This window comes from Hyperolius riggenbachi, chromosome 6 (genome assembly GCF_040937935.1).
Source record: "Hyperolius riggenbachi isolate aHypRig1 chromosome 6, aHypRig1.pri, whole genome shotgun sequence".
Classification (NCBI taxonomy): domain Eukaryota; kingdom Metazoa; phylum Chordata; class Amphibia; order Anura; family Hyperoliidae; genus Hyperolius; species Hyperolius riggenbachi.
In genome coordinates this window covers 30348271-30370080 of record NC_090651.1, presented here as the reverse complement: position 1 = coordinate 30370080, position 21810 = coordinate 30348271, and the positions used below count along the sequence as shown (strand labels likewise).

At 44.0% G+C, this 21810-nt stretch overlaps 1 protein-coding gene across 1 annotated transcript in view; it reads left to right on the top strand.

Annotated features, from left to right (window-relative positions):
• The window catches only part of FAF1 (Fas associated factor 1), a 354104-nt gene that overhangs the window by 212456 nt on the left and 119838 nt on the right, over positions 1-21810 (top strand). The window contains exon 9 of the mRNA XM_068239060.1: positions 19590-19685. Within this exon, the coding sequence (XP_068095161.1) occupies positions 19590-19685 (96 nt within the window). The remainder of the gene's footprint in view (positions 1-19589; positions 19686-21810) is intronic.

Sequence of the window (21810 nt, the reverse complement as noted above, 5' to 3'; positions counted from 1 at the left end):
AAACAGATAAGTGCCTACCTGCAAGAGAGTGCAAGCCCCAGTTGTGGGGTAAAATACACACCTAGCATACACATAACCTGTCTACCACTGGAGGATGTTGGTTTCCTGTAACAGCTTGCATGCAACTTGTTAAGTACTCGTCCCTCCCACTGCGGAGAAGTCATCCTTGATGGGAGGGGACCTAACACTAACTAAATCCTAACCTATGTATATGCATAGCCTGGGTGCGGCCTGGGTCTAAACATTTACATTTGTGTGAAGTGTATCGTTTAATGCAGGTTCATCTGTACACTGAAAACATTAAAGGACCACTATCTCGAAAAATTGTAAGATTTAAAATGCATATGTATAAAATGTACTATTTGTCCAAGAGTAAAATGCACTATTCATATTAATTTTTAAAGACCTTGTAGTATTTGAGAAAATCAGTTAAAAAAAAAAAACAAATAAAAGATGCTTTTAAAATTTGGTAAAATTACATTTTGCGGTGGAGCACTATTCTTTATAGTGAATTGTGAGTTCTGAGAAGTTAGCACATTACAATCATGACTAAGACAGAAGGAGGCCCAAAGGGGGGCAGAGGTAGTACAGAGGGACATAGTGAAGGCAGGGGTGGCACAGAGGATGTACAGGGAACACAGATGGCACAGTGTTCCGACTTCTAAGAAATCTTGCGCAGTAGACTCAGAATAGCCCCAACTGGCCACTGCTGGGGGTTGCAAGAAGCCCCAGGTAAGAAAACAGGGGTTTTTTTAGGCTTAAGTAAATCTTTAACCTCCCTGGCGTTATGATTATTTCCAGATTTAAGTTCTAAAAGCCATACAATTTTTCGCAAGCTTTTAGACCCTAAAGGCAAGAAGAAAAACATACCTCAGAGAGGTAGAGCAGGTAGAGCAGCTCCTGCATGGAACTCACTCAGGCACGGGATTACCACCCTGTTCTGCTGCTTTCCTTCCCGAGCCTGACTCGGGATTTACGCTAAGGAGGTTAAGAAACAGGTTAAAGTAGATCCGAGAGAAACTTTTATTCATTGCATAATTGTGCCCCTTACATATAGTTTATAGGGCATTCCCCAAATACTTTCTTGTTTTTGTTTTAATACCATAATTCACTATGAACTAAACAAGCCTCGCCCACAGCTCCTCCAGCGCCTGGGCATTCCGAGTCCCATGTAGCAAGGGCTCATGGGAGCTCAGTCTGAGCAGGAGGAGGAGGAGGTTACTAGCCAGAGATTTCAGAGGCAAGGGGGAGGAGAGAGGAGGGGAGTTTTCATAGGCTGATGGATAAAGATGCAGAGCAGCTTGTCTGTGTGATGACAAGCAGAATATGGCCGCTCTCATTCTATCACAGTAAGAAATAATCATATATTGTTGAAGCTGTCTGCAGCTAGATTTGCTGTGTAAACAAGTTACTTGTTATAGTTAGCTTTTCATCTCGGATCCGCTTTAAGTTTCAGAATGAATCTACAGTTCCTATCTCGTTTGTTGATCGGGGACTACCTGTACCTGTAAGAGGCAATGACGTTGGCTGCTTCTATAGCTCTCTCAAAAAGTTTCCTGTAACACTAGGTGAGTGCAGGAGTCTGATATAATTCAGTCACAAGTTTAGAGTAACAGAATTTAAAGAGACTCTGTAACAACAAAAACCTCCCCTGGGGGGTACTCACCTCGGGTGGGGGAAGCCTCCGGATCCTAATGAGGCTTCCCACGCCGTCCTCTGTCCCACGGGGGTCTCGCCGCAGCCCTCCGAACAGCCGGCGACAGAGCCGACTGTAGCTTCAATATTTACCTTTGCTGGCTCCAGCGGGGGCGCTGTGGCGACTTTCGGCACGGAAATAGACGGAAATACCCGATCTCCGTCGGGTCCGCTCTACTGCGCAGGCGCCGGAAACTTGCGCCTGCGCAGTAGAGCAGACCCGACGACGATCGGGTATTTCCGCCTACTTCGGAGCCGACAGCCATCAGAGCGCCTGCGCAGGAGCCAGGAAGGTAAATATTGCGTCACGGCTGTACGGAGGGCTACAGTGAGACCCCCGAGGGACGCAGGACGGCGTGGGAAGCCTCATTAGGATCCTGAGGCTTCCCCCACCCGAGGTGAGTACCCCCCAGGGGCCGTTTTGTCGTTACAGTTCCTCTTTAACGTTGGACCATTGCAGTGATGGTATAACCAGGATCCCTCCCTGCACTTTACAGCAGCTGCCACTCTAATGCCAGTCGTCCTGTTCTTGGCTCCGGATGATAAACCTCCCCGGCTCCTTATATGTCAGCCTCGGTGTGGTGACGGTTTTGCCGTAATGCCTGTCTTGGCTCCTTTTCTGAGCCGTCCATTGAGGAGGCAGCGCTGCAATATAACACTGAGTCTTGAATAATCCTTTTCATGGTGTTCACAGAAGGCGTTACTGCCCTCACTGATCTGTATCGGACAAGATCTGGCACAACCGCAGCCTTCTCAGCTTCCAATCTGTATCAGTCAATTGACAAAATGATCAAACGCAGATGTGTGACAAGAATTGGTTATTTCCAAAGGCTGAGATTATACTTTTCTTTTTTTTTATTGTACAAAGTGAAGTGAGAAAAGAAGTTGGATACTTGCCTATGGAGAGGGAAGACCCTCCATGTATCCTCTCAGTACCCCCGTTCCTGCAATGGCCTCAATTCACTGAGCAGTTTAGACTAGTCTACAGATGGTTTTTAGTCTACTGATGGTTTGGTGTAATGTTTTAGACCTGTTTTTAGACCTGGTCTAAAACATTTGGTAATTAGGTTCGTAAAGCAGGGGAAATTATCAAAAGATGCAATTTACAAAGACGAACAAGGAGTAACCACGCCCACTTTTTGTGACCGAGATTAGACCAGCTGATTTCTGTCGGTAAAGTAATTCTGTGAGGTATTTTAGACTTGAGGATGGAACCTTTAATTGTATGCAGAGGAGAGCTCATCAGAGGAGAAGGATGTAGTCATAGCTACTTGTTTGTGAATTGCATCTTTTGATCATTTCCCCTGCTTTACCCACCTAATTACCAAATGGTTTAGACCAGGTCTAAAAACAGGTCTAAAACATTCAGTAATTATTAGTGAATTCCCTCTTGATGCAACTGATTTACACCAAACCATCAGTAGACTAAAAACCATCCCAAGACTAGACTAAACTGCTTAGTGAATTGAGGCCAATGTCACCCCCAGTACAGCTATGGAACCAACTGGTCAGACGCACCTTGGTGAGCCCTGGGAAGGCGTCAGTAGCACTCGTGTCCCCTAGTTCTTGCAAAGACTGCCGTCTCCAACGGCACTTGCACAGTACAGAGCCGGCCTTCCTCAGGAGCACTTAGGGACACAAGGACTTCCAAAGTCTTTTGAGGGCTCCCGGAGAAGACGTACTTCATCAGGGGACAGGGAGGCTCGTAGGATCCAAAGCCTTCCCTCTCCACAAGTATTAGATGTTTTTCACTACAGATACAGATTTTCTTTAACGTGAACCAGAGTTGAAAATAAACTGATGAGATAAACTATTATGTTTATCCTCTGACTTCTAAAAATGACTTTTTTTTTTCAGTATCCCAGGGTTTTCTTTTATATTTAAACATTTACAAAGTAGTTTGAATGTTTTACTGTCTCTAATCAGTGACAGCCTATTAAGTGTCCCAGATTTAGAAAAAGGTCATTAGTTCAGATATTCTACCTCTCCTTACCCTCAGTAGTTGTATTCTGCCAGGAAAACTTTTATGGCTGTAATTTGCTGATCAGGGATGTCTACTATATTCCTAACAAGGTACCGACAAGACAGAAGCTGTCACTTCCACGCCTAGAAATTAACTCTTTCAGGCAGCAAAATAAAAGAAGCAAAACAGGCTGTTTATTAATGTTTTGTACTGTACATACACATCATGTCACGTCGCCTCGGGTACAGCGAGAGGTACATTATATGGAACCTGATATATTTATTTCCTATTAAACAATCATATTGCCTGGCAGTCCTGCTAATCCTCTGCCTCTAATACTTTTCACCCTATAGACCCTGAATAAGCAGATCAGGTGTTTCTGACAAGATTAGCTGCATGTTTGTTTTAAATAGGAATGTGCTGCAAGTCTCTCTGTATTATTACAGGTTCCACTTCAGAGATTCACAACAGGCACAATTTGTTCTTTTTATTTATAGGTATTAAATAAATATATACTGTAGCTACTCCCATTGGCCGCCGGTCTGTCATGTGATATTGGTGGCAGGACCAGTGGGCTCCAGTCTTTGATTCATCTAGATCAGCTTTAGCTCTAAAAAAAGGAAGGTGAAACTTGAGCTCAGGGCCTCATGTGAGGTATAAACATGTGTGCTTGTTGCCCATGGCGACCATTTATATTTCCTGTTTCAGTTGCAGATTAGCTCTGTAAAATGACAGTTGGCAACAGAGCAAGCGACTCGAGGAAAATCAGCAGTGAAACTTCCATACACAGAGGAAAGCGAATGGAGAGTGCAGACTTCCCTGTGCTACACGTCTCCCGTGCTAGATTGAAAGCGTTCATTAGAAAATCTACAGCGTACATAAAGGGGCCCATACACTCAGACGATTTTTGGCCGATCGATCAAAATTGGTCGATTGCAAATCGAATGACCAATCGACTGATTTGTGGCCAATTTTGATGTATTTCAATCGATCTGGCAGGCTGGAAAATCTAGGTGGATCTGTTGAGATTGCTTATCATTTTACAATGGCCCTAATGGAAATCTGATGGCAAAAAAATGCCATCAGATCGATTTTCAATAGATTTCAAACTGAAATCTATTGGAAATCTGTTCCTAGTAAAAATTCTTCCTAAACACATCAGATAGATCAGAAAATCTATCTGATGATCTATCTGCTGCTAATCTAACGAGTGTATGGCCACCTTTATTCTATTTAGTATTTATACAGCTCTGACATCTTCTGCAGTGCTGTACAGAGTATATTGTCTTGTCACTGACTGTCCTCAGAGGAGCTCACAATCTAATCCCTACCATAGGCATGTTCCTATTCATGTAGTGTGTAAGGCCTCTTGCACACTGCAAGCGATTCCGATTCAGATTCCGCTTTTTAATCAGTTTTTACATCCGATTCAGATTCAGATTTTCAGTGTGCAGGGAGCAAACTGCAAATCTGAATCTGAATCCGAAGTAAAAACAGATTAAAAAGCGGAATCTGAATCTGAATTGCTTGCAGTGTGCAAGAGGCCTAAAGGTGGCCATACACTTATAGATTTGCAGCAGATTCGACCATCAGATAGATTTCTGTCAGATGCCTGTCAAGTCGAATGTGACAGGAATCTATCTGATGTGTGGACACACACTAGGAACAGATTTCCAATAGATTTCAGAATGAAAACTATTGGAAATCGATCTAAATGCATTATTTGACCTTTAGATGCAATGTAACTGTATGGGCCATCGATCTGCTGCCAGCAGCAGATCGACCTAGATTTTCCATCCAGTCAGATAGATCAAAGCAATAGAAATTGGCTGCAAATCGATCGATCGACTGATTTGATAGAATCGATTTCCGATCGATTCAGTAGAATCGAATGATCAATCGAAGGCTGAAATTGGCCAGTGTATGGGCCTCTTAAGAAAACCGATAGCAGGCAAAGCCCCATTATCACCCGATATATCACCTAGTATACCTGCACATGCAGCCAGCTGTCAGCACATTTTAGATACAGGTTTATTTTAGAGAGGGATTTCCGGAGTTGTACAAAAATCAAATCTTCCCTCATACTGAATGGTTTTATATTAAAGGTGGCCATACACTGATAGATTTGCAGCAGATTTGACCATCAGATTTCTGTCAGATGCCTGTCAGGTCGAATCGGACAGGAATCTATCTGATGTGTGCCACACACTAGGAACAGATTTCCAATAGATTTCAGAATGAAATCTATTGAAAATCGATCTAAAGGCATTACTGCACCATTAGATTCAATGCAACTCTATGGGTCATCGATCTGCTGCCAGATTTTCCATCCTGTCAGATAGATCAAATCGATCGAAATCGTCCACAGATCGATCGATCGTGCAACGATTTGCAAGTGATCGCTGAATCGACCAGTGTATGGGCACCTATAGTCTGTCCTACCATGACATCCTTCTGTATTTTTTAAGCACGAACACCATCTGCACCATATTACAGAGTAAATAGTTATGTCACTTACTGTCCTCTGAGGAGCTTGCGGCCTAGTCCTACCATAGTCTTATGTCCTCCCATATTATTATTATGTATTTATAGAGCACTGCCCTCTTCTGCAGCACTTTACAGAGTACATAGTGATGTCACTGACTGTCCTCAGAGGAGCTCACACTCTAAGGCCCCGTTTACACTTAATCAGTTGGTACGCGGTTTTTTTCTTCTTCTCCATAGTGTATTGTGAAAAAGATTTCAGTTAAAGGAGAACTGTAGTGAGAGGTATATGGAGGATTCCATATGTATTTCCTTTTTAAGCAATACCAGTTGCCTGGCAGCCCTGCTGATCTATTTGGCTGAAGTAGTGTCTGAATCACACCAGAAACAAGCATGCAGCTAATCTTGTCATATCTGTCAAAATTGTCAGAAAAACCAGATCTGCTGCATGCTTGTTCAGGGGCCATGGCTGAAAGTACTAGAGACAGAGGATCAGCAGGATAGCCAGGCAACTGGCATTGCTTAAATGGAAATAAATATGGCAGCCTCCATACACCTCCAAAAGGTGCCATTGGGAAACATGGGACTTACTTGGAAAATCAGTTGTTCTTTCAGTTATAACTGAGAGCAACTGATTAAGTGTAAACAGGGCCTAATCCTGCCATAGTCTAATGTCCTACCATATTATTATTATTATTTATTATTATTATTATGTATTTATATAGCACTGACCTCTTCTACAGCACTTTACAGAGTACATAGTGATGTCACTGACTGTCCTCAGAGGAGCTCACAATCTAATCTCTACCATAGTCATGGTGTAATGTCCTACCATATTATTATGCACTAGTAGACCCAAGCCCGTTTAAAAACGGGCTCTAGGTCTTTTTCCAGCCGCCGCCAGTGCGCATGCGCACGTCCGTCACGCAAGCAAAACCGACGCACGCCGAGCGCGCGCCCGCCCCCCCGCACCCGTCCACCTCGCTCCCTGGTTCCAGCCGTCCGTTACTGTGCACATGCGCAGTAACTAAAACCTGGGACACAGGGACAGCTTCTGGACGCGCAGCTACACTTAGGTTTTATTAGGTAGGATTTATTAAGGGCCAACACCTTCTGCAGCACTTTACAGAGTACATAGTCATGTCACTGACTGTCCCCAGAGGATCTCACAATCTAATCACTACCATAGTCATAGTCTAATGTCCTACCATATTATTATGTACTTATATAGCACTGACATCTTCTGCAGCACTTTACAGAGTACATAGTTATGTCACTGACTGTCCCCAGAGGATCTCACAATCTAATCACTACCATAGTCATAGTCTAATGTCCTACCATATTATTATGTACTTATATAGCACTGACATCTTCTGCAGCACTTTACAGAGTACATAGTCATGTCACTGACTGTCCCCAGAGGATCTCACAATCTAATCCTACCATAGTCATAGTCTAATGTCCTACCATATTATATGTATTTATATAGCAGTGACATCTTCTGCAGCACTTTACAGAGTACATAGTTATGTCACTGACTGTCCCCAGAGGATCTCACAATCTAATCACTACCATAGTCATAGTCTAATGTCCTACCATATTATTATGTACTTATATAGCACTGACATCTTCTGCAGCACTTTACAGAGTACATAGTCATGTCACAGACTGTCCCCAGAGGATCTCACAATCTAATCACTACCATAGTCCTAGTCTAATGTCCTACTATAGTATTATTATGTATTTATATAGCAGTGACATCTTCTGCGGCACTTTACAGAGTACATAGTCATGTCACTGGCTGTCCTCAGAGGGGCTCACAATCTAATCCTACCATAGTCCTAGTCTAATGTCCTACTATAGTATTATTATGTATTTATATAGCAGTGACATCTTCTGCAGCACTTTACAGAGTACATAGTCATGTCACTGGCTGTCCTCAGAGGGGCTCACAATCTAATCCTACCATAGTCCTAGTCTAATGTCCTACTATAGTATTATTATGTATTTATATAGCAGTGACATCTTCTGCAGCACATTACAGAGTACATAGTCATGTCACTGGCTGTCCTCAGAGGGGCTCACAATCTAATCCTACCATAGTCCTAGTCTAATGTCCTACTATAGTATTATTATGTATTTATATAGCAGTGACATCTTCTGCGGCACTTTACAGAGTACATAGTCATGTCACTGGCTGTCCTCAGAGGGGCTCACAATCTAATCCTACCATAGTCCTAGTCTAATGTCCTACTATAGTATTATTATGTATTTATATAGCAGTGACATCTCCTGCAGCACTTTACAGAGTACATAGTCATGTCACTGACTGTCCTCAGAGGAGGTGTGAGGAAACCGTAGTGCCTGAACGGAACACAGATGGTGATTTTTGCAGATGGTGCCCTGGCCCTGATTCAAATCGAGGACCCAGCACTGCAAGTCAAGAGTGTTATCCGCTATGCCACTGTGCCATGTTAGGGCTCGTTTCCATACATCGCGCTTTCATGTGCGCCTATGGAAATGCGATCGCAGGGACAGCAGAGAATGCGTAGACTATACTGTCTGCCGTTTCCATGTATGTGCTGCGATTTACAGCTGAACCACAGCGCATGGTTGCCTGCATTTCAGGACCATCCGGCCCGCGGTCCCATTCAGTATATTGAATCGGAACTCAAGCCCCACCCCCGGGAGTGACGCGCAATACATTTGCATAAAATGTACATCAAATTGAAATGATTAGCATCTTATTAGCCATCTCTATTTGTGACTGGATCATTCATGAAATGAAATGTACTTCTAAATTATTATGTTACAAATCTGGAGGATCGGTGGCAATATGGATAATACTGTTGTATAGAGGCGGGGGTTTTAATGCCAGGGTACGTGGCTCCCCTTCTGCCCGCACTGAGGGGTTATACATCGTGTCGCAGCCTGTTCATTACAGTAAGATTTGTTATTAAAAATTTCGAAATCGCGTATAAACAAAGCTGAGTAGCTGAACATACGGCAATGTTTGTAAAGCATTTATACACAATTATCAAGAACTCCTAACAAACATTTATGTCTCAGGGGTAGGGGGAGAAGGTGGTACCCACTACCCATAGAATGGGGAGGGCACTTTTACAGTCACTCGTAAAGGGGTACACATTGTAATATAAAAAAGAAGTGTATCGCACACGCGCGCTCTTATGCGAAGTTCGTGGTGGCGTGTGGCAGAAGAACCGCTGCTTTGTAGCGCCGCTTGCGACAGTGCACCACCTACGCAATGCTTACAGTGCAGAGGGTGCAGTATAATGGCGTGCGGCATCCCAGTCAGGGCTGTGGAGTCAGTAAAAAAAAATCATCCTACTCTTCAGTTTATGAAGCCACTGACTCCAGGTACCCAAAATTGCTCCGACTCCTCGACTCCGACTCCTTAGTCTAATTTTTACAAAGGCTACGACTCAGACTCCTCAGTTTATTGGAACCACTGAATCCAACTCCAGGTACCCAAAATTGCTGCGACTCCTCGACTCCACAGCCCTGATCCCAGTGCGTTACCGCAATATGTGTACGTTAACAGTGACAGTGAAACATACTTTTCATTGATTGTGTGCTTTACTGCTTCCAACACAACACCAATTGGCTTCAAGTTTCTCATAAGAAAGGGGGTATCAGCTACTGATTGGGATGAAGTTCAATTCTTGGTCACGGTTTCTATTTAAATTTATCTCTGGTGGTGACATCTTTAGTGCTGTCAAGTGATCTGTATGGAATGTTCGTTTACTGAGAGATCTAAAACCAGTAGAAAAGATCTCTGGTCTCCCAGAATGCTCTTGGGGAGGAGGAGAATTCTGCATAATAAACAGCCAAGGCATCACTTGGGAGGATGGGGCTACATACCAATATAAGGGATAATATATTGGTATGTAGCCAATAATAATAATACCAATAATATTAGGAAATGTTTCTGATGCTGAAACCATGATATTTAATGTAAAAGTGGCTATCCTAAATACTTTACTGCATTCTACTTTATGTCGTTACATTTAAAGGGGGATTTTTACTCAGGATTGAACTTCATCCCAATCGGTAGCTGATACCCCTCTTCCCACGAGAAATCTTTACCTTTTCTCTAATAGATCATCAGGGGTCTCTGTATGGCTGATAAAGTAGTTAAACCCCTCCCACAGTGTGATGTCATGACCATGGTCCTGACAGTTTGCAGTGTGTGAACTTCGTTGCATCGTGGGAAATGATGGCTTTTTCCAACTGCCAAGCAAGCAGCATCTCCCTCTGTGCATAGAACTCTCTGTAACGAACATTCCGTACAGATCACCTGGCAGGACTAAAGATGCCACCCACCAGTGATAAATGTCAGAATGTAAATTGGGAAGAAGAAACCTTTTACAATGGGCAAACACTGACTAAGGGCTCAATCCCACTAGCTGCCTTTTCTAAGCGTTAGTGATTTGAAAAGCTCCTGCTAATGTAATGTTATGGGGGATTTTTATAATATCACTGCTCAAGTGGGATCATACCCAATAGCATTACATTAGCAAGAGCTTTTCAAATCATAACTGCTTAGCAATGGCTTAATAATGTACTGCTAGTGGGTTCCAGGCCTAAATAATCTATAAATGAATACTGTAAAAAAAAATTGTCCCTACAGGTTCTCTTTGAAGTACAATAGGAAAGTGACATTTGTTGATTTAGAACAGCTTATTTAGCTGGAGAGGAGAAAGTCTGGCTGTTTTCGGGGTGAAAGTTGCCCGAAGTCCATCCAGGGCTGCAGACTACAATAACAAATAGGTCCTGGGTGTGTAATTCATCTTTTAATTAACTTTTAGCTGACCGGTTATTACGGAGTGTTCCTTTTGACACGTTTGCATAATGTAGACCCCCCGGTAAGCCGAGATTCCCATGTGTGGCCTCAGTAAAGCGAGCCATTGTCGATGGCGTTCTCCCTGCAGCCCCCACCCCCCTGTCAGTCAGTAACAAAACTCCCGACTGCTGACCCCGGCCATGGGAAGTGTAGCTCTCCCGTCTTACGGCCGGTCTTGTTGACCATTGTGATCAGCGCAGAATGAGCAGCCCTTCCGACTTTATTACTTTTCAAAGTACAAAATCCAGAAAGCGGCAGAGCAGGGCCTTTCAAAAGAGATAAAATTGCCGAGGGGGCTTTGAGTGGCAGCCGTACATCAAACCTCGCGGGGGTTTGACAGGCAATGGATAACGTTATTAGACGCTCCTCGCCATAATTGCTGACATTTATCCAGTGTTTCACAGTATTTGCTAATGTATTAATGCAGTCAATCTCTGCCAGACTTCACATGGCTCCCTGGCCCTCGCTTCATCGGGATCCACCAATGCCTGGAGGCGGGATACGTACCGCAGGCTGGTTGCCGTAGTGACAGAGCCCAGAGATAAGCCAAGACAGAGCCCTTTTGTGATTGCTTTTCAGGTGACATTCAGCGCCAGCTTGTGTAGAGTGTCCTTTTATAGTGCCAGTAATTCAGAAAACGGTAACCACTTTTCCCTTAACCCGTCAGGCGCCGGGGAGCGCCGAGGGAAATGGCGGCTCTTGCGAGAGCTAATCTGACGACTTTATAGGTATAATGAGACTGAAGGGTCCGACGGGTTTCCGAATAAATTAAATAAATAGCGGCGTTATTTTTGGTTACTGTAAAGCCGAATTCAAAAATGGACCAGGTTGTGTTTTTAGTGAACTGACATTTTGAGTTAATACCATAAAATGAAATACAATTTTTTTAAAGCGCACTGCTTAAAGGGAACCTGAAGCGAGTAAAATTATTTAAAATAAACACGTGATGTACCTGCAAATGAATGTTATATACTTACCTCACCGTCAGTTCCACTCAGAAGCTCACCATATTCTTCTAATAACGATCTCTTTCAGTTCTGACATGATTTTGTCAGAACTGAAATATATCAGTTGCTGTCAGGTTTAGATGAGTTTCTGTCCGTTATAACCAGGGCTGTGGAGTCAGTACAAAAATCATCCCACTCTGACTCCCCAGTTTATGAAACCTCCAACTCTGACTTTTAGTAAACCAAAATGGCTCCGACTCCTAAGTCTCATAGTTACCAGAACTGTGGATTTCATCCGACTCCTACTCCCGACTCTGACTCCTCAGTTTACGAAACCACCGACTCCAACTCCAGGTACACGAAATTACTCCGACTCCAACTCAGACTCCACAGCCCTGGTTATAACTGAAAGGACAACTGATAAGCAAGGTAATGTAACAGTGTGCTGACCAGGAAGCTGTTTGCTATTTCTATATAAAATGGAGGACAGAGAATTCCATTGATCACAGTGGACAAACAGGAAGTAGGAGAGGAGAAAGAGATTGTCGAGTAGACTACACAGGAGGTAAGTATGATGAGTGTATATTTATTTTGACTTTTAATTTTTAGTTCAGGTTTGCATTAAAGAAATCATGCCAGAGTGTTCACTAGAAGGGTTGATGCTATTATTAAAGTGAACCTCCAGACTAAAAATCGACTCGGCAGCACTGAAAAGGCTTGGTGTTTCTTTAACGAAGAAACAAGCAAGGGATACCGCTCCACTGTACCGTGGCAGACAGTGCAGGAACACAGGCAGCCTGGCCCAGGTGGTCAAGATGTGAAAGGAAGGAAGGTCCGCACCAATGTCTCCAAAATCGATATATCGGTATATTTATTGAGGACGTATCCAGACATACAGAAAACACTCGACTAACATGTTTCGGACGCCAAGTCCTTAATCATAGTGTTTCTTTAACAGTTTCACAGCATCAGAACTTTGTTTCTCTTATACAAGCCTCATTTTTAGCTGCACAGCTTTTGAATTTGACATTTGAAGCCTAGCGTGCACAGCTGGGAGGGGTTATCAGGACACAGGACAGTTGGAACGGTGTCCCATTCTCCCTGTCACCTCCTTTCAACCAAAAAGATGGCTGCCCCCATGACAAAGATGGCAGCCCCCATGAATCACAAACATTTGCCTGTTCTTTTAAAACAGGGTGGGTAAACAATTATATTACCTATCTATTCTAATTAACATAACTAATGTAACTTAAGGACAGTATGTTTGTTTAGGCTGAAGTTCCCCTTTAAAACTGAAATACTTTGGTCTGATATTGTGAATTGAAACCGGATTCTTTGGAGAAGATCTTGAGGGCAGGAGAGGAAGAGGAGGGCAGAGGCTAAGATGGATAGAAAGTATGTGAAGCTATGAACATGCCTGTGCAACAACTAAAAAAAATCCTTGACAGATGCATCTGGTGTGTAAAAGTACATATGGTCACCAAGAGTCGGGGGTTGACTAAACAAATGAGGAGGAATATTGTTTGGTCCCCTTTGTGCCACCCAACTATTAACCTTTTTAGCCGGGCTGCTTCAGGTGTCGTAGCCATGTTTTTCATATGGAATTCAGCAACTTTATTTGACATATTGGAAGATTGTTTGGTACTCTGCTTTGTAAACACGTTAGATGGTTCTCGGCGCGACAGGCAGTGGGGCCTCGTCTGGCAAGAATCTAGCATGTGTACTGCTGCCCTAAATCCTTTTCCCGATGCGTTGATGAGAGACCAGGGTTGGCGAATCACCTCAGCCAAACATATTGTATGGCTCCCTCCCCCTCTCCATAGCAACCCAATAGTGCAACCCATTCATACAGAACCATGCCCCAAACTCTTTCACAGTGGATCGTGTCCCAATTCCTTTGGGTGAGCGCAATTGTGTGGTGTACAAGGCCTTACTCTGCTTTATGCAGATCTGGGGGATTGAGTTGGACCTTAACTTGAATACCTATGTTGAAATACACTTGTGGTTATACCGTCTTTCCCCAAATTTAAGACCTCCCCCGAAAATAAGGCCTAGCTTATATTTCAAGCATGCTTGAAATATAAGCCATCCCCCGAAAATTAGACCTAGCTGGGACGGTATGTGTGTGGGGAGGGGTGTGGTCTCTTACCGCACCTCCCTTGTCGCTGCGTCCCACTCCATTCCTTGTAATTTCTTTGGTGTAGCAGCGGCATAGTATTGATGCTGTGAGGGCGCCCTTTGACCCTCAAGCTGACGCTGTACGCAATACGCTAGGTTGGCGCTGCGCTGGCGCTCCCATGTTGTCATAATCAATGTGTGCTTGGCTAATGCGTTCCAGGCGCACATTGATTATGACAAGAGGGGAGCGCCGGTGCAGAGCTGACCTAGCGTACTGTGTCCCTGTGAGGGTCAAAGGGCACCCTCACAGCTTCAGTACTACGCTTCCGCATACACTAGAGAAGTTACAGGGAACAGAGGGGGACACAGCCACAAGGGAGGTGCGGTAAGAGACCACACCCCTCCCCACACAGCATCTACCCCTCTCCTAAAAGTAAGCACCTCCTCCCCCGAAAACTACCCTAGCACATGTTCCCCCCCCCAAAAAAAAAGAATCTTATATTCGGGGAAAGACGGTAGTACATTTAGTAATGTGTGTGATTTTTTTTGCTACTGGCAATGACCATTTTGTCTGTTCACGTCTCTTAAATACTTGACATTCTGCCTGTGTATGTAAGTGAAACAATATGCAAAAGGTTAATGTAACAACGTGTCTAAAAGGGGGAAAAATGTAGAAATCTGCATTTCCAGCAAATATTTTCTAGCTTTTCATTGCTGTGCTGTCAGTGTGCTGTGATCAGTAACAGTTACAATGAGGGGTGACATGTGACTCCTGGCGAATGATGTGAAGTGACAGCATGGTGGGTGTGTGCGTCTGCCTAGGTGTGTTCAACATGCGGCGTACATCTGGGGACAGGTGTGGGACTCGTACAGTATTATGTATGTGCATTCCATAGAACATCACCTTAAAGGGAACCTGTGAGATTTGAAAAGAGATATTGGATACTTTAAAGGCTTCCCTGTCTTTCTCCATTGAGCCCCCGAAGCGCAGTCATACTGCACCTGCGCAGTTACACAGACCAGCTCTTCTTCCTTCCCTTGCTATATCCAAAATCCTAAAAAAGAAATAGATTTGGCTTAGAGTTCCCATTTAAACCACTTCACATTCCAGAGTTTTTACCTCTTAATTTTCTTGCCAATTTTGGCATTTTACCTTTGTCATTATTGATACAGCAAAAACTTTTCTATTTCTTGTGTATATATATATATCTCAAAGTGATATATATGTGAATACGGTCGATAGATAGATATTTTTTTATTTTCTGTGGGACAATCTAGGCTTTATTTGGATATTTTTTTCTTTTTATGAATTGTTTAATTTCATAGGCATTTTACCCCTCCTAATTTTCACATGACAGGTGCCCGAGTGCTAACATGCATAAAAATACATTATTTGGCTTGACCCACTTAAAATAATACTGCATGTGTCATATTTCATCACTAGTTGGGCGTGTAAGGTACCGTATCTTTTAATGAATGGTTGCTGCTATTAGCTAAAGCAGCAATCATTCTCTTTTAAATGTGTGTACAAACACGTGCACAAGCTAGGGGGCGACGCGGGAGGGCGCCGGTGTGCACGGAGACAGTTTTTAGTGAAGGACGTGAGTCTCATGTCCAGGAACCTACGTATGAAATTCACTCCCTAAAACCCCAAGTGGTTACAGAATGCATTTAGAAACCTCTGTGAGGCCTTCACTGCGCACTCAGACCTCTGTAAGGACATTCCTGCAGTACCTCGGCCCCGATTCACCCAGCGCCTCAGAGCTTCTCACACAGCCTGTGATGACAAGTTCCCATTTCCTCCTCCTATTGACACTGTAGTCCGGGCTAAATTAGAAACTTTTTTTCCTCTCTCTCTTCTTCCCTTTAAACCTGTGATAAGTAATTGCCACTGTTATCGAGTCAGCCTGGCGCTAATACGAAGTGACAAGCCTGAACTGGCCTGTAACATGAAGAGCCACAACAGGTGTGAGAGGTGTGGCCTCTGGGAGCGGCTCAGGCCCTCGCTGAAGGAAAATAGCACAGCCAAATGAACCTTGAGTAAAGCTGTCAGGAACAATTATCTTCGAATAAGAATGGAGCTGCCTTTTATAAGCTCCCGGAGACACGCCCAGCTCCTTTCATCCGTTACTCTGCTCACACAGAAACCCTTTTACCTGCTGGAGATAGCTGTGCGGGGTGCAGGGGCGCACTCTCCCTGCAGATGTGTGCGCATTACCCGCGCATGAACGCACCCGAAACAAGAGCCGCTGCATACAGATAACTTTGGGCTGCTCGGAAAATAATTCAGACAAGGAGAGGTGTGAGCAGATTTGGGAGAGATGTGGCTATTAGGACTGTTACACACTGCGAGGAAAGCTGTGCAGTATTCTCCTTGTAGATGTGTTTAAAGATGAATTTTATAAATATTATGTAATGAATAAAATTGATTTATTTTATTTTGCTACAACATTCATTTATAAATTATTTAGTTAATGTTTAATCTGATTGCATAATTTTAATCAGAGATGCCGGCATCTGTACTGCTGGTGAGGTGAAGTCAGCAGGAACATCACATGATCTCTCTGAGTGTTCAGGGGGAGAAGGCTGCATGATGTCATAGCCTAAGCTAAACATCACAGGGTGGGCGGGGCTATAGTTATAGCTTGCTTTTCCAGTCAGTAAACGAATGGGTCACCTCAAGCTGCTTGGGTATTCTGTTAGTCAGTAAACTAATCCACTCCATGAAAGTGAAGTCTCGTACACACATCCAATTTTGATTGGCCAGTCATATCAGTCCTTATCTGCCGGAAACTTTAGCGGCCAGCCAGACCTCTGAAGTAGGCTAATAAAACCCTCTGCTAAACCTTTAAATGTAAAAAGAAGAGGTTAAATTTGAGGGGTTTTTTTTATTAAAGTGCCACATTGTTGGCATGCATATTAAATGTGCTGTTGAGATGGCCTCGGTGCTAAAAATGGTGCTTGGTTTACTTTAACATTCAAGAGTTCTTCTCCAGCACCCATCTATAATGGCAATCCTAACATCAAAGTGACTGTCAATAATTTACATTTACAGCTTGTAGTAACACGTAGCAGCCTCTTCGCATCGTATCGACTGTTGTGAATTTTCTTGCACTGACCTATGACTCGTCACCTCTCAGCTGTTTGGCAATCGAGGAGCCCCCCGTGCAATTCTTGTATCTGTAATACTGGCTCTAATTCCCTGTTATCCCGGCCACTTAATGGAGTCAGGATAGTGGAGTTTTAATTAGAGAAAGTGAGAGGGAGGGCTCGTCACCTGCTGGAGTTGAGCCTTAACACCGGGCCAGTTCAGACAGGTCCTCCCGCAGCTTGTAACCAGAACTGTTAATCTTCATGTTTCAACCTGTAAAATTATATGTCATCCAACCATTATCTCCCGCTTACAAGAGCCAGTATATCTCCGATATGCAGCGTGTCCACTCCGGGTATCTGATGGCCTGGCGTTAAATGTTAGCATACATGAGTGTTAAAATAACTGGTTTCAGGTCAATAATGCCATGTACTTGTATCACTGGTTTTGCCTCGGTTATTATTATTTATTTATTTATAAAGTGCCAACATATTCCGTGGCGCTGTACAAAGTAGGAAAACAAACAAGGGATACATAATGACACAGACAATGATATACATCTGATATGGACACTGGTACAAAATACAGAGCTGGTGATTACAATAGCCGATGTAACATGATGAATAAAATGTATGACAGAGAGCAAGCTCTTAAATGAATAACCAAGACACAAAAGGGTGAGGGAGTCCTGCCCTTGTGAGCTTACAATCTAAAGGAATGGGGGCGGGGGACAAGAGGTGGGGAGGTATACAGTATATATGCAGGCAGTGCGTGATTAGGTTATTTAGTAAGGAGTAAAACTAGACACGAGGTTGAAGGGTGTATGGCCTAAGATAGAGCATATGCTTGTCGGAAAAGGTGAGTTTTTAGGGAGCATTTAAAGGTAAGAGAGGTTGGTGAGTGACGGATGTGTTGGGGGGGGGGGGGCATTCCAGATGAGAGGTGAAGCGCGTGTAAAATCTTGTGAATGTGAGGAGGGAAATCTAGAGGTGGACAACAGAAGCTCATGTGCAGATCTGAGATTGTGATTGGGTTGGTATCTGGATATTAGTGAGGATATGTACCGGGGAGAGAGATTGTGGAGAGCTTTGTAGATTAGGGTTAGGAGTTTGAACTGGATCCTCTGGTTAATTGGCAGCCAGTGAAGAGCTTGACAGAGAGGGTCAGCAGAGGAACACGGAGAAGAGAGATGTCATCCAACATCTGTTCTACAATATAAGCTTATCCTTAATGGTTACATTGCAAATGAGTGAGGAAGCACCCTGTACGCACTGCAGCACTTGTGCTTTGCACAAATCGCACTGCATGTAGCATTTTCGGAGCGATTGCAGGGTGCAATTGCTGTAGAGTCATCGCAAATCGCTATTGCAGTTGTGTTGCGCAATAGCGCGTGTGAATAGGCTTTTAGCAATGGACCCTGAATAAGCATGGAGATCAGATGTTTGACTGAAGTCAGAAGCCACAAGCCACATGCTTGTTTCAGGTGTGTGACTCAGATGGTACTAATACCTGAAGGAGCATCAGGACAGCCAGGCAACTGGTATTGTTTAACAGGAAATAAATATGGCCGCCTCCATATCCCTCTCACTTCAGGTGTCTTTTAAATCCCTTCACAATTCATTGTCTCACTATTTAAAGAGACACTGAAGCGAAAAAAAAATGATGATTTTATGATTTGTATGTGTAGTACAGCTAAGAAATAAAACATTAAGGTCAGACACATCAGTCTAATTGTTTTCAGTACAGGAAGAGTTAAGAAACTCCAGTTGTTATCTCTATGCAAAAAAGCCATTAAGCTCTATGACTTTGAAAGTCGTGGAGAGGGTTGTTATCTGACTTTTATTATCTCAACTGTTTACTTTTTCTCTGCCAGAGGAGAGGTCATTAGTTCACAGACTGCTCTGAAAGAATCATTTTGAATGCTGGGTGTTGTGTAATCTGCACATATTAGAGAATGATGCAATGTTAGAAAAAACACTATATACCTGAAAATAAAAATATGAGAATATTTTCTTTGCGGCTAATCTTCTAGTAATTATTCATAGTACACAACCAATTCATTATATCATACTTTTTTTTCGCTTCAGTGTCTCTTTAAGGACTAGTTCATACTCAGCCCTGAACCGTAATCGCCTTTGCATCCGCGATTCGGCAAGCAATAGAACGAGAATCACAGCGCGATAGTCCCCAATGCGCTGCATGCATCGCGTTTGTGATTGAACGCAAACGCTGCAGTGAGAATATATCCATAGGGATACATTAGCAGCAGCTCTTTGCTGATCGCCGGCGATCAGCAAAGCGCTGCAAAAGCGCCCCAGTGTGAAGCAGTCCTGACTGTAAAAGTAAAGTACATTTCTGGAGCCGGGTTTGTAGGGTGTGAGTGAGGATTTAACAGTCTGATATTTTCTTCTTTCTGTCTTGGCACAGATGACGCTGGCGTCTGCAGGACTGAACTACCCATGTCACCGGCTGACCGTGTCCAGGCGAACGTCTCCCATGCAGACCAGGGAACAGTCTGAGGAGGTAAATCTGCAGCACTGTATGTAATATAAAGCGTAGTATGGATACATACTCCGGGGGACAATGCAACGCGTTTCACAGGTTTGATCCCGCTAACAATGGGGTAATAGCATATGTTACATAGTTACATAGTTATTTTGATTGAAAAAAGACATACGTCCATCGAGTTCAACCAGTATAAAGTACAACACCAGCCTGCTCCCTGAAATATCCCTGTTGATACAGAGGAAGGCGAAAAAACCCTTACAAGGCATGGTCCAATTAGCCCCAAAAGGGACAAATTCCTTCCCGACTCCAGATGGCAATCAGATAAAATCCCTGGATCAACATCATTAGGCATTACCTAGTAATTGTAGCCATGGATATCTTTCAACGCAAGGAAAGCATCTAAGCCCCCTTTAAATGCAGGTATAGAGTTTGCCATAACAACTTCCTGTGGTAATGCATTCCACAATGATCAGTAGAAGAGCCAGGCCCCTCTTCTACTGACCACATCTGCTGTTGCTCTGTTGTCCTTGCATGATGACGCGGGATCAAACCTGCGAAACGCGTTGCATTGTCCCCAAGAGTATGTAAATAAACTTGTTGTATTTGACAGACACATTGGCAATTTTTGTGTCTGCTCGGAGGAGGTAAGTCCACCACTGCCTCCTCATGTTTTAAACTTTTTAGATGCTTTTATCCTTTTGGCGCCTCTGTATCCATGCTATGCTATATGAAGTCCACCCCTTGGTGGAGGGGAGTTACCCCCTTTTTCCTCATCTACGGAGAGCGACTTCTCAATCCTGAGTGGGGTCAGGTCTAATCTCCCCACCTGCTTATATAGTGGTTGCGTTTGAGGTAACCCTGCTTTGTGAGTGTAGCTTATTACTCTATCATACTTCATTTCAACTACCATGCTACACTATGTTTGGTTCTAAGTGTCCCTACTGTGTGTTTATATAATATAAAGGTCCTGTATAAAGTATCAGGCTTGGGGTCCAGCAGTGGCCACGATTCCAAATCGGAAATAACTAGCGATATCTGAATCATGACCTACCGCAACTTTTAGCACTATTCCCGTTTCCCGTGCTCTGAAACATTTCACCTGGAACCACAGGCGTCCGCAGAAAATTTTCCAGGGGGTGGCAAAAAAGGATGGAGCAAGCCATGCCATGCCGAAAAACGGGGGGAAAGTTGTGCGGCACGTGTAGCGTACCATGGCCATGGACCAGGATGTGGTTGTAGTCACGGGTGGAGCCAAATTTACATAAACTTTGCAATGGTGGGACATTAGACTAGGACTATGGTAGGGATTAGATTGTGAGTGCCTCTGACACAGGTGCCCCCTAGTTTAGGTAGTGACAGGTGCCCCCCATGTTTAGTGATGGGGACCCCCCAGTTTAGGTGATGACAGGTGCCCCCCAGTTTAGGTTGTGACAGGTGCCCCCTAGTGTAGGTAGTGACAGGGACCCCCCATGTTTAGCGACAGGGCCCCCCAGCTTAGGTGATGACAGGTGCCCCCAGTTTTAGGTAGTGACAGGGACCCCCCATGTTTAGTGACAGGCACATCCCCCCCCCCCCCCCAGTTTAGGTGGTGACAGGTGCTCCTCCATGTTTAGTGACAGGGACCCCCACTCACCATCAGTCATCCCAGCAGCCAGCATCACACCTTAGAATCAGCTGGCGACCAGTGAGGGCGGGCGCACAGAACCTCTGTGGACACCGCACTGCATATGCGGAAGTGATGTCACTTCCGCATATCAGTGCGAGGTCCTAGCACCGGCACTCACTGGTTGCTGGCTGATCGGAGGTCTGACAATGGCTGCTGGCACTCTGCTTATTACATTATAGGCAGCGGGGAGGGGCGACTGTGTGACATCAGACGCCACACGCAGCCACGTTGCTAGGCAACCATGTGGCACGCGAGTATAGAGCAATGAGTGCGCCCAGAGCCAGCGAAGGGACATGCAGGGGTAATGAGGTAATTTTAACATTAGGGGGGAACAGTGTCTGGTCAGCGAGGCGGTGAATGTGGCGTCACAAGGCCAATTCCCAATCGATTTCAGCATGAAATTGATGGTGAATCAGCCTGTGGTGCATGGGTCACCTGACAGAGCTCTCTCTTATCAGATTCGAATAGAGAGAG